The following is a 13,228-nucleotide window of genomic DNA, read 5'->3' as shown; positions in this document are numbered from 1 at the left end:
GATGATGCGCACTAATGTTTCTCATCCCAGCGTTACTCCTTCAGGTTTGCTCCAAGGACTGCAGTTAATTGTAACTGTGACTGTAATGTTCCTGAACACATCACGAGGAATCGTGTGCTTTGGAACACAGAGCATTACTCTAACAGAAGTATTCATTTGCTGAAGGGTAGACTGTAATCCTCTGATACTAAGGGGCTTATTGTGTCATTGTTAGTGCTCTTAAATCATAATGAGGGCTCAGATTTCCCTGCAGGGATCAACTCATGAGGTGAACCTGTTATTGACACAAGGAAGGATGGATTCATATTTCTCTCCATTCTTCTCTTTCGTCATCCAGGTGCACTTTGGAGCTTGTGTTCTTAACTGACAGGTGTGAAACTCAGCTTCCTCTTCTGCTGCTGAGTACCCAAAGTTCATGCTCATACGCTTATAAATCCATGTGTGAATGAAGTTTGGAGGTAATAGACACTCCTATAGGAGACCTGATAATGTCTGCTGACTTTTACGGAAAGTTTTCGTTTCACATTTGCAATTATGTGAGCTCATACCTCATACCTGCGTCCTGTCGTCATCAACTACCTGAGCTGCATCTCCTTGTACTGCCATAGATTAGTTTGTAACATTGCTCTCCTGTTCTCTCGTTCTCCTCTTTCTCTCTCTCTCTCTGTCTCTCTCTCTCTCACCCTCTTCTTGGAAAATAACTGAAAAGTGTCCGAATGTTTTCAAATAAACATTACTTCTTCCGTGGATCATTTTGATTTGTTGCGTTGTTTTTTTCTTTTTCTGACGATAGCCTTGCAGCTCTTTCTGTAATTGGTCCAAAAGTCTGAACAATCAAAAAAATATGAGTGAAACATGTGTGATGACCCTGTGGTTTTCCTGCCACAACGGGTATTGGTAAGAAAATGGCTGCCTCGAGGTAAAACTTTGTTGGAGAGGCAATATTACAGGCTGTCATACCAAAAAAGCTGAGAGAAAGTGTTTTGCACTTGTTCTCGTATGTTTTAATAATCTGTGAGAGATCTTGAAATACTTGACAAACACAGTTGCCTCTCCCATGACCCTCAAATGCAGCAGGCTCTAACACAGCCACTGCTGTGCAGTCGGGGGGAGCACAAGCCTTGAGGTTAACTTAAACAAAGTGAACCAATTATGAGGCACCGATGCATTGATGACATACAGACTGATAGACGGACTATTCTCAGCCTCCTGACCCCACATAATGTCACCTCAGCTCGTCAGTACAGGAGACGAGACACTAGAGACAGTAAAGCCTTGATGGACTTGACACCTGACAGCTTGACACATGTGTTCATGACACAATAAGTTGCACTGACCTTTAAAGTGGCTCTGTCTCTACCTTCAATAAGCTCGACCTTCTTGGAAATTAATTTGTGTTTTGCAGCGTGGATGATTGGCCAGGTTAATTAGTCTAAAAGGAAAATGACTGAAGAATTTCTTGATTTTCACAGTACAGCACTAAAGTACTGCCAGAGCATGTGATATTTGTTGCATTAACTGTCTGTATTTGAAATATAGCACCTTTGTCATTATTTTCTATTTTTATTCACCTCCTTTCCTTTTCCTTATTCACCTCTCCTCTCCTCTCCTCTCCTCTCCTCAGGTTTGGACCTCCATTTCTCATGCGGGAGGACAGGAGCATCTCCTGGGACCAGTTGCAGCAGAGCATCCTCAGCAAGCTCTATTATCTGATGCTGAATGGATCTCAGGCTCAGGTAATGCCCCACACACCCAGTAACCAATAACATGTCACCCACTCTATCCTCTCCCCTGGACCCCTCGGCTCAAGGCTTCCTGGACCTTTTTGACTCCAGACGACCAAATTAAAATACCAGTGCAGAGCAGAGGTTAGCGCGAGGTTTGATCGATGTTTCATTAAGGTTGGGTGTTTAAATTAAATAGTTTCTATTACGTGTGCGCAATTGAAGCTGTTGAAAAATAAAGACAGAGGTTAAACCACATCACATGAACCGTATGTTAATAAAGTCTGTCAGATACTTGTTTTTTCATGCTTTTTAAGTTTCATTCTTTCTTCTTTTTTTACTTGATTCAAGCTAGAAACATCTTTTTTTCATTACTTCCTGAAACCCTTTTTTCAAAGTGGGATTTTTTCCAATGTTGCTCCGCTGAAGCTACAAAACATATTTCCTGCTCAGCATGCTGAGTGAATAACTGTTGGATCTGCTGTTGTTGAAGTTTGAGTAACTCTTCCTACGTTGGGCCATAGTGACTACAGTAATGTACTGGCTCCCACTTATTATTTACCTACTGTAGTTCTTGAACGTTGTGTGCATTTTTTCCTAAAGCTTTCAAACAGACAGACTGATGTTTTGTACAGCTGTGGGAACACTCAGTCATTGCACCTGATTATTGAAATTCAAATTTAGTTCTTCTATTTTCTCAATAAGAAAAAGAAAAAAAAATTGCAACTGGTTTAGATAAAAAAAACAAAAAACATTCAAATCATCCATATGAGAAAAGGGTTCACCTCAGGACATCATATTCACACACACTCACATGCACACACACAGTCAAAGCCTTTTATGGGAGAGTAATAACGATTTTATGTGCTGAGCATACATTTAATTATGTCACCACCCACTCAAAGCCCAGTAACACAAATCCTCGTCTTTACCGCTGTAAAAAAAAAAAGAGGATTTAAAATAATGAGTGATGATTGAATTATATTGGATTTATTTAAAATGTGTATTATTGCTGTTACAGTACACACATTACTGCTAAATTCCTGAATCAATCCTGCGTTCCTGAAGTGTTTGTTCTCCGGACAGCCGGTCTTGCATGTTAAAATCCACCTCTACTTTCATTCAGCATGAACTGCGAGCTTCTACGATGATCCCTGAAGCGCACATCACCACTTCGGCTTCATGTTTCTCCACAGCCAGTTCAAGTGATCTGTGCACCACAAGCCCTGAAACCACAGCTCCACTCTCATATATATATACACACACACACACACACACACACATGCTCATGCACACACACTGTCCCCACAGCTGCTCGTCGAGTTGCCATGGGCAACGCCATGGTGACAGGCAATATTTGAGGTGGACTTATCCAGAGCGAGCGGCTCTCAGCTTTATAAAAAAAGACCTGAAAAGGAGGAGGAAGAGAAATATCAGTCTGTTACCTCACTGATCACTATCTCAGTCTGGCCAGAGGCAAACTCGTCTGCACCTTTATGTTTGTCCCTTTTTTTATTATTATTATTATTAAAAGAACCACTTAGGTCTTTTGTTTTCATTTTAAAAGGAAAAATTTCAAATACGAGCTGCAAAGATAAGAGGTCCACCTAGGAGCTTACTGTTATCACTGTGTGATAATTGCAACTACAATAAGCCTGATAATGCTGTTTATGTTCTTCACTGTTTGACAGGCAGCGAGCCTGAGTGCTTTGCTGCCATGAAATCAGTCTTCCCTGCTGCTTCATTATGTGGTACTTTGGCGCCATCCAGAGGTGAATTCAGCAAGATACAACTTTTGGTTCAGGGTATGAAAAAAGGAAAACATAACTTCCTTGCCCAACTTTCCGCTCTTTCTATTTACATTTACATTTTTAGGGCATTTAGCAGACGCTTTTGTCCAAAGCGACTTACAGTAATTCATACATACATTCATACACTGATGACCGCGGCTGCCATGCAAGGCAGTTTGGGGTTCAGTATCTTGCCCAAGGACACTTCGACATGCAGACCAGGGGAATCAGACCAGCGACCTTCCGATAACAAGATGCTGGCTTTACCCCCTGAGCCAAATTTATGAATACATAAAAAAAAATAAAAAAAATGTGTAAACACATTAGATTGTGCAGCAATCACCAGGGGATTTTAGAGCTACTGTAGATGAAAGCTTTTAGAATATGATAAAAGGTAGAGTTTGTTATTTATGTGTTGGAAAACTTCCATGTATTGCCACTTAGCTTTAATGAATTAAAGAGGGGAAATATTTTAGCTTGAATGAATGTTTTATACTTCAAAGGCTGCTGTAAAATCAACATTTTTGGATTCCAAATAAAGGACGCAATATTTGTGCCACCTGCTTTTTACAATAAACTTGAAAATGAATGAATCAATGAATGAAAACAAATGCCTTTGAAGAAGAAGAAGAAGAAGAAGGAGGCATACACTCTGTTTCACTCTGTTGTCATTTGATACACACAGATATATACACATGCATTAACAAGTGCATTATTGTATGGAGAGCTGTCAGAGCCAGAGTGCTGTCACAGTAAGGTGCCCCAAGTAGTTAAGAGTGTGGTGCCTTGCTTGAGGGAACCTCGTCTTGAACTTAAACCAGCTTCCGAAGTCCCCAGCTAGGTTCCAATGTAGTGAGCTACTGCAACCCCCATAATTTCCCTTTCTTAATTAAGTTTGGTCCCTTAATCCTGGACATAATGACACCCTGTCAGTCATGTCAGTGTTGCATTTAAGGCCATTCAGTGCATTGTTTTAGTTTTGGATACATTCTCTTTTAGCACTTTTGAGAAAATCTGACTTTCAAAATTGTGCTTGTTGTGGATTCCAGGAGTCAAACTCTCTGACCAAAGAGACGCTCCATACATTTTTGTTGTGTTTTGTTTTCTCCTTGCAACAAGAGCTTAACAGACCAGTCGTAACTTTAAAGGGTGTAGAATCTCTCAGATTCCAGTGTGATCGACAGCTGAACAAGATAAGAAAATGTTCCACCTAATTATTCTCGTCATCTGTGGTTGAGGTATTTTGTCGTGCTTGTGCAGTGTGGCGTCACACTCTGATACAAACAGACAGTTTGGATGTATTTACATCTACCCAGCGGTTCGGGCAGTATGCCAACATCCTGCGTCCTCATTGTGTGTTGACAACTCGTCTTTAAGGCAGCTTACATGGATTATCCTGTAGAAGCTCGCCGATACTTAATGTTCTCCAACATTTATTGTGAAAGTGAACCAAACTCTGGTGTGTTTACTCATTAGACTGATGTGTCTTGTCTGTTCTTCTACATTAGAGTCCAGCAGATGAATTAGGCCGTCTGAATGATTGCTTGTAGGATTAAAACTGTATAGAAAGACAGAGCCCTTGCTGCCTTGGGCACCTATTAACCAACTCATTTATTTCTCTTTCTGCTCTGCTGCAGTTTCTATTCTCCAACGGCAGCCCGCTCTGAATGCACATATTAGCAGCCTGATTCAGCTATCTGCTCCCTAATAACTCAGCCCTGTTGTCTTTGCTGCTGAGGCATCAGAGGAGTTATCCATCTGTAAATGCTTTTTCTGGACTTGAGTGAGGAGGCAGCAAAACTAGTTGCCAGATATAATTGAGGGAGGTTGTGTGCTTTTAACTGCTGGGTTGATGTTTTGTATCGATCCTGCACGATTCAGCCTCAAATTAAAGTTTTTCTCTTATTGAAAATGACTTGTTCACATCAATAATCCATTCAAAAGGCTTTACAATACCCAGAAGGCAAGAATCGGGACTAAGATTACTGCAATAATTGCTCCCAAAAGCTTTAACGGAGCAATGGCACGATCAAATAAAATTGCTGTAAGCTATTAGTGCAGTGTGCTGATTCTCTTTTGTCTGATTCTTTTTGATCCTGCATCTGTCAGAGTTTTTTGGATGTGCATACGCTGCACCGTTTGGCTTCACAACACCCAAAGGCACTTTTTTCTTCCATTTCTACCTATTCATATTACATCTCAAACTTGTGGTTTGCTTAATGAGAGCCCATGGCTGCCGAGTCTATAACAAGTAAACACAACAACAAAACTCCTTTTTACTGTCAATTCCACTTTATTTATCACACTTTGAACGCAACATAGTTAAGTAGTTTACAGAAATACATTTGTTAAGTATACCTAGCGAACACTAATGCAGTTAAATACAACTGTCCTGCAATGAATCCTCACGTCATGAAGCTTTTCATGGTCAGCTTCTGTTGAATCTCTTTTAGGAGGATGCAGTTGGCAGTGATGTTGAATTGTGTTGCATTGCACTACAAAGAGACATATATTTGTTATTTATAAATTTGTTTGGGAAAAGCTCCTGTTCACAGTGTAAATGCAGTCTAGTCAGCGATATTTGGTCCGACCTGCCCTGTGAGGTCACAATATTATTGGCCTTGTAAATCATTTGGGGAGTTTTGGTTGACCTAGTATGTTCTTTCATTTGTTGGTCAGAAGTCGTACGACATAGATATATTGGGTTTCTCCGTGCATCTCCCATAGACTTCAATACAGCTGTCACCACAGTAAGATTCAGTGACGTAATGACCCTTCCTTCGTTTTGGGTTCGTTGAGACTGCGCCATGTTGCACCGCCATGTTTCTACAGTAGCCCAGTACGGACAAACCAAACACTGACTCCTTACATATTTTTCACGTTTTTATCAGTCACTAGATTCTCTTATGCACTTGGAGCAACAAGATGTAATCAGTTGGTTGCAGTCTGCAACCTCACTGCTGGATGCCACTAACTCCTACACATCTGATCTTTAAAAAGTTAAATGAACTTTTATTTGGTAATGTTATAAGTGATGCACTCTGATGTGTGACCATGTAGAAAATAATGGACTTGCTTGAGGGAAAGCCTCTGTGGCAACGATGAGGCGCTCTTCATGTTGCTTTATTTAAAGACCCTCAAAACATTTTTTTTTTGTGAGAGATTTCTATGTTTGTGTTTTTCTCTGTGCTCTTCTCACTGATTTGAAGTGGACGGGGCTCAGTGGGAAACCTGTTTAAACACTGATTGCTAACGTTACTGAGGAAAATGGTGTTTTCCGGCGCTTTAAGTAGGAGTTTGTCTGACATATCGAGCCTAAACCCTTGGTTTTTATATGTATTAACTGCTTTAAGTTGTTTTACCGGTAGCATAAATTTGTTAATTATTTAAAGCACACAGTTGCTGTTATATTAAGATGCCAGCGTTGTCCGTCAGACATTTATTGCATCAGTGCCTCTATCTCATTTCTCACGCTTTCTCTTGAGGTGTTGAACTTTCGATTAAGACGACCGCACAGAACGTGGGGGTGTGTACTTGTAGCGTTCACCTTCTTCTATCCTCAAAGAAGCTGCTGTGATACTGACAGTAATAGGTAGCTGTCTTCAGTTGAAGGCAGAGTGCTGTTCGTCTGTCTTAGAGGGCAGAAATGTTTTTACAGTTTTACAGCGGAAACATTCTCACACACGGGTTGGTTGGTTTTGAAAGTTTGAAACACACTGCAGTAAAATCACATCTTCATTGATTTATAAAGTGCCATGTCGTTCCTGACCTCACACCGCTGATTGTCGACTTGCTGCTTGAGCACGCTGGTTAGCAATCAATTTTGAATTCCATTTTGTCGGCTTGTTAATTATAAACAAGCTTTTCTCATTATATCTACAGTTTATCTTTTTATCACCACTGCGAGTCTGTTAATGCACAGCTGTACTAATGTTAACTCTCTTCCGGCAGAATGCTGGAGTGCTGTTTAAGATCCGAGTGGTGGGGGGATCGGCATCCTATAGCTACTTGTCCCCGCAGGACAGCAGGCCTCTCTACCACCCTGCAGTTGACAGGTAGGACACGCACACACCTAAATGGACACACTCTCATGCCAATATGTCAGTACTGTGTGCTTTTTCTTTGTGTGGTCAACGACACATTTATGACAGCATAGAGGCACAGCCAGTCCTTATGTTCATCATATATTATAGTACAGAAATATAAATGCTGAAACATTGATTTGTACATGTTCTACTGTATGTAACCTTGAATATGAAATAATGAAAACATGAAGAAAAAGCCATTAAGTAGAATGTGCTCCACTCAGTCCATCACAGAAAAAAGAGAGCTGTAGAAATCATTGGGACTGAAGACCGCCATGATATACACCTTCTTTACAAGTGTGTGTAAACCTGTGACCACGACTATACCAATTAAGACCGAAACTGACATGAATGCATGCGCTGGATGGATATTCAGAACCATGACAGACAAGGTTTTGGGTGCATCAGACAGAAAGCGAAAGATTCCTTTCAGAAGCGAACGGTCTTAAGAGGATTACAGAAAAGTATCTCTATATCAGTTTGACGATGCGGAGATAAGGCCTTTATTACCTGTGATGAAGAGGATCAGGGTGTCGCCACACAGCTGGGGATGAGCTTAGTATAAATCTCCGCTGTTGTTCTATTGAGCTGCTGTGAAGGTCAGGCCTTCCACAAAGGAGCAAGGAAATTAGATTGTCTTCCAGGTTAGATTAGACACTCAGTAGGGGTGTGTGTGGGTGTTCCTGTCTGCGGTTCTATTGAAGTATATGTGTTTTTGTGTGTTAATGCTTTTGTGTCGATGCCTTCCCCTTACTGCCCCCCCCTCAGGAAATTACTTGTAAGACACACTTCTTAATGCTTTACTTATTTATTTATGTATGTATGTATGTATGTATGTATTTATTTATTTATTTATTTATTTATTTATTTAAAGGCTTGGTAGGCAGCTTATTTTTGGCAATATTGGGCAAAAACTTCCATAATAACCTTGGGGATAATGTAAATGAAGTGATGTGAGAGAAGAACAGACCTCTGCGCCTCCTCTAGGCTCTGTTTTCAGCCTGCAAAGAATCTGGCCTGTGACGAAAGACTTTGACCAATCACAGAGCAGCTGAGAGAGCGAGCCCTGTGATTGGCTGTTCTACTAAAGCCATTTAGTAGATGCGCATTCACGTCTCTTCGGTGGAAACCCAGTCTGCAGCAATGGCGGATAACCGGACAGGAAAGATTGCGATTCCACGGTTGGAAACACCTGCTTTCAGTGCAAAACAATCTAAGAAGAGGATTGGTTGTGTGGGCTGATTTACCATGTAAACAGCCAGGTGACAGCGGCTACCGATAACGCATTGTCAGAAGTTGCTAATACGTTAGCCTCCTGCTAACTGTAGCCAAAGGCATACGGCTGCTGCTAATACAAGATCAAGTTTATGTTGCTACGTTAGAGTCACTAACACATCGTGACCGTCTTATGAACTAATTCAGCACTGTTCAGTATTACCTCTTGGCGACATGGGGGTAACGCACTTTATCCCAGAAGTATAGCTACAAATTATTTGAGTGTTCATGACAACTCATAGGTATTTATTTTAGTTCAGTTCACAACGTGGCATGTAGCATAAATTACACCGTGAAATGTCACTTACGGAATGTGGTAGGGATATTGCCTTACGAGGTGCTACATAAACAGCGAAGATCAGAACGTTTACCTGCACATTTGATCATTTAAAATGAGTTATACAACTTATGAATACACCAGAACATTTGTGGAACCCTCCTCCCACCATGGTTTGTATACTCCAGCTATCTGTTACACTTCTTTTGGACACGGGTGTGAACAACAAACATTTCTGCAAAGGTTACACCTGTGCATCCAAAATAAACACATTACTGCACACAGTAGTACTGCAACATTTCACTTTGTCATTAAAGGAAGCCCGAGCGCTGATGGTGAATTGTTTGGTATTATGCATCCTTTCTACGACAACTCCATTATCATATATGCTATATTCTATAAACACTGTGGCCAGTGACTGTAGGAGAGAGAATGGATATAAAGAGGTAAAGGTATCATTCAATAGAGGCAGCTTAGGACAATATGACACTTTAATATCAAGTAGGTCAGAAAAGGCTGTACATCCCATTTTCCAGAAACTCACAACAAGCACACAGCTTAATTACTCAATATACTCAACACAACAGGTCGAGAACAAGATGTGCAGCTACACTCGGACCTCCCAGCACCAGTCCAGTGAAAAAACTTAATTTGTTTTTAATATGATAGTATTTCATTTTCATATTTATGAGCCTGGTCAGCGTGTAATCCCATTGTTACTTCGTAGTTTCTGTTTATCTTCATCTTGTTATGTCTGGAGTGTGCCACGAGAATAATTACAGACTGTAAGTGTTTAATTGACCATCTGTTATGTGTTGGCAGCAGTCTGGCCAATCAGGGCTCCTACTGCTGCTCCATCCATCAGATTTTATTCAGTTTCTAGGCGCTGCTCACACAGTAAGCTATCTACCAGTTAATGTGATCCATTGGATTTCTTGAATCAGGAAAAATAGGCAGAAAAATTAAGTGAATTAACCGTTAAAGACATAGAACAATGTTTTGGGTGACTGATTCTCTTATTTTGTTTTATATTTCAGCAGTCAGAATCGAGTGTGATACATCATTTGATTCAGGAAAACCGACCAAGAAGAGATTCAGTCTTGCTCATTTAAAGTCCCAATCTTACATTTATTTTCCCTGAGAATGAATGAATTTAAATTTAAATGCCAGTCAAACTTTGGTGTGTTTTTTTGTGAACTCAGACAGAACCTCAGGAAGTTTATTTTTTTTATTTTCATTTTTTTTATTTTATTCATCTAATTCATCTTATTTCCAGATAACTCGAGATCTCGAGTTATTATCTCGAAATAAAAACTGTCGTTTTCCCGAGATAACAGGAGAATTTTCTCGAGATCTTGAGAAAACAAATGAAATTCACTCGTTGTCACGGGAAAACGGAGGAAATAAAATGTATGAATGCATGGCCCTTTGGGGCTTCGGTACAGAACAGCTTCAATCCTGTATTTCATTTTCTGACCATATAGATGTGTCTAAAAATGATCATAGTGTAATTAGAAATGTTATCAAATCATAACAGAGAACACTGAAGCAAGAGTGATTTTATTCAGAGAAATATATCATCCATTGAACCAAAAAAACAAAAAACAAAAGTAGCTTGCTACAACCATTGCCTGTTGGCCCAGAGGAAGAAACTATGTGGGTCTTCTTGAAGAAACAATGCTGCAGATCATGCTGGCATACTCACATTTACGACGGAGCCCCAACAATGCCCAAACAAAATATATGTAATACCACTGAAAAGCTGAGAAACTCCACTTTACATGTTTTTAAAGCATATGGATAGTTTAAAAGTTATTAAACATTTTAGAACAGTAGCTAATTTAAGACACCTGTGTCTGCCTACGTCTTTGAGGGTTAAATAACAAGAGTTAATTAATAATTAATTGAACATTAAGTATAAGGTAATATAAATAATATTTAGCAATTTCATGCTGTTATAACTATTTCTTGCTGGTACACACTTCAGGCCCAATAAGTCTTATTGTAAAATACGGTTTAAAAATCATTGAATTTATTTGGTGAGCAAGATCTTTAGTAGGCTTTGTGTGTCTCGCATTTTGTAGTGTGACACCACCAGAGATAAGGTTTCTCATTCATCCAGATGCAATTATTATTGCAGCACTCATGTAATAATTAAGTACATCCAAAGGTGGCGAGAGAGAGGAGTATTTGTTGAATCATCCAGTGGAATATCAGTTGATAATACATCAGATGTTGGTGTGTGTTCCTTTTTATAATCATTTCTTGTTTTCTTTAGCGACTTCTTTACCTTCCCTGCTTTGTTCACATGATCTGTTTGCCTGACATCTAGTGGTAACACTCAGCATGTACATGTTTATGCACTAATAGTTCGAGACAATAATTTGAGCTGAATGAAGCTACTGAAATCTATAACTTTCTATGCTAAAAGTCACCAAAACTTTCTCCATCCAGAATGCAGATCCTTTACAAAACCAAAGCAAGCTGATCTTTGAAACGTCTGTCACTAGTGGGCCATCTTGTTCCCAGAAGAAAAAACTGACTTCTGCCCTCAGCATTCAGCTATTATTGAATCTACCGTAGCTCTCTATCAGTGCCGTCTGGCAGCTGAATACTGATGCTGCTTTTATCTCCCCTCCTGAGATGAAAGCAGCGAAGCTAAGCTCTGGAATACAAACACAACACCAATCGACATCCGCCGTTTGCATATAAACACATGCTGTGAAGCCAGGTGTCGTCTGTGCCCAGTGTCACTCTGATTAATCCTGCTGCTAACAGTGTGTGAGCATTTGCACATCTTTGTGAATCAAGGTGAAATTAAATGATTTAAGGCATCAACAAACACTCAAAGAAAAAAGTCTCAGGTCCGTTCTCAACTCAGCAGGCTCATTATTCTTTGCAACCCAGATATCGGCCTTCCCCTGGTTTTCTGCTTTGAGTCTTTTGGAAATGCCACTTACACAGTCTTTTCTTGCTGTATTGTAGAGCCCTGAAGTTCTGTGGCCCCGGAGGACCTCCCCATGTGAAGCTGGTCATCGAGTGGGAGCACAAGACTAAAGAATGGTAAGTAATGCGCACAAGCACTTGAACTTCAAGTGGAGTATATAGATGTAAACAAACATGAAGGCAGAACATACTTGTTGATGTTGAGTGTCATTTTATCTTCGGCGTGAGACATCCAACACACAGTGATTCAGTTTATGTCAGTCAAAACACGAAAGAGTGCAGCCCCACTGATTCAAACAAAATGAACCCCATTGAGAAGCTGAATAGGGACAATAAACATCCTGTCTCTGTGTTTGTGCTTCAGCCTGTTTGGCAGCATCCAGGAGGAGGTGGTGAAGGACGCGGAGAGCGTGAGGAACCAGCAGCAGCAGCACCTGCAGCAGCATAGCTGTACCTTAGATGAGTGCTTCCAGCTATATACCAAAGAGGAACAGGTGAGACTGAAGTCTTTTCGTGTCAAAGGATCAGGTGGTATTCGAAAGTGCAAGATCAGAACTACAATTCACTGAGTTCACCATGTTTGTTTTTCCATTTAAAGTTTAAGCTGAAGTAACCCTGATACACCTGTTGCTACCAGGTGATCATATGCTCTACTCATACCTATTTATGTAGGTTGTAAAATAAATGTACAGTGGCTTAAGAAGAAACAAACACAACAGCCATTAATGCAGCAGTAAACCAGCAAATGAATGCTGCATTTAAAGAGGAAGTCCAGTGATTTTATGCATAAAAGTCTGTTTGTAGGCGATGGGGAGGAAAAAAAACAACAAAAAAAACAGAAACAAAACACAGGGAACTGCAAGAAAAATCTGATAAATATGCCTCAAGTAAAGTCAACAACTTCAGCTGACAACTGCACACTGTGACCGCACTGTATATGCGGGATTGAGGAGTGGTGACGACTTCAAAACTTGTCAGTCATTGTTTTACCACCGCCGCCTGCTGTTCTGAGTGACGGTGACCTTTCTACAGTAGTATTCAGACAATCTATAAGCAAAGTAGTCTTTCCAGTCTCAACTCCCACACACTTCCATACACTTGCAACAGTGAATATTTATTTCTAGCAAGAGT

At 40.2% G+C, this 13,228-nt stretch overlaps 1 protein-coding gene across 1 annotated transcript in view; it reads left to right on the top strand.

Moving 5' to 3' along the window:
* The window catches only part of usp43a (ubiquitin specific peptidase 43a), a 118,533-nt gene that overhangs the window by 80,081 nt on the left and 25,224 nt on the right, over window positions 1–13,228 (top strand). The window contains exons 8-11 of the mRNA XM_084344349.1: window positions 1,625–1,736; window positions 7,466–7,569; window positions 12,137–12,214; window positions 12,462–12,591. Coding sequence (XP_084200475.1) covers window positions 1,625–1,736; window positions 7,466–7,569; window positions 12,137–12,214; window positions 12,462–12,591 — 424 coding nt within the window. The remainder of the gene's footprint in view (window positions 1–1,624; window positions 1,737–7,465; window positions 7,570–12,136; window positions 12,215–12,461; window positions 12,592–13,228) is intronic.

Source organism: Pagrus pagrus, assembly GCF_965226575.1.
Source record: "Pagrus pagrus genome assembly, chromosome: 2".
NCBI classification, from domain to species: Eukaryota; Metazoa; Chordata; class Actinopteri; order Spariformes; family Sparidae; genus Pagrus; species Pagrus pagrus.
The sequence above is the reverse complement of the archived record's forward strand: the minus strand, read 5'-3'. Positions and strand labels throughout refer to the sequence as shown.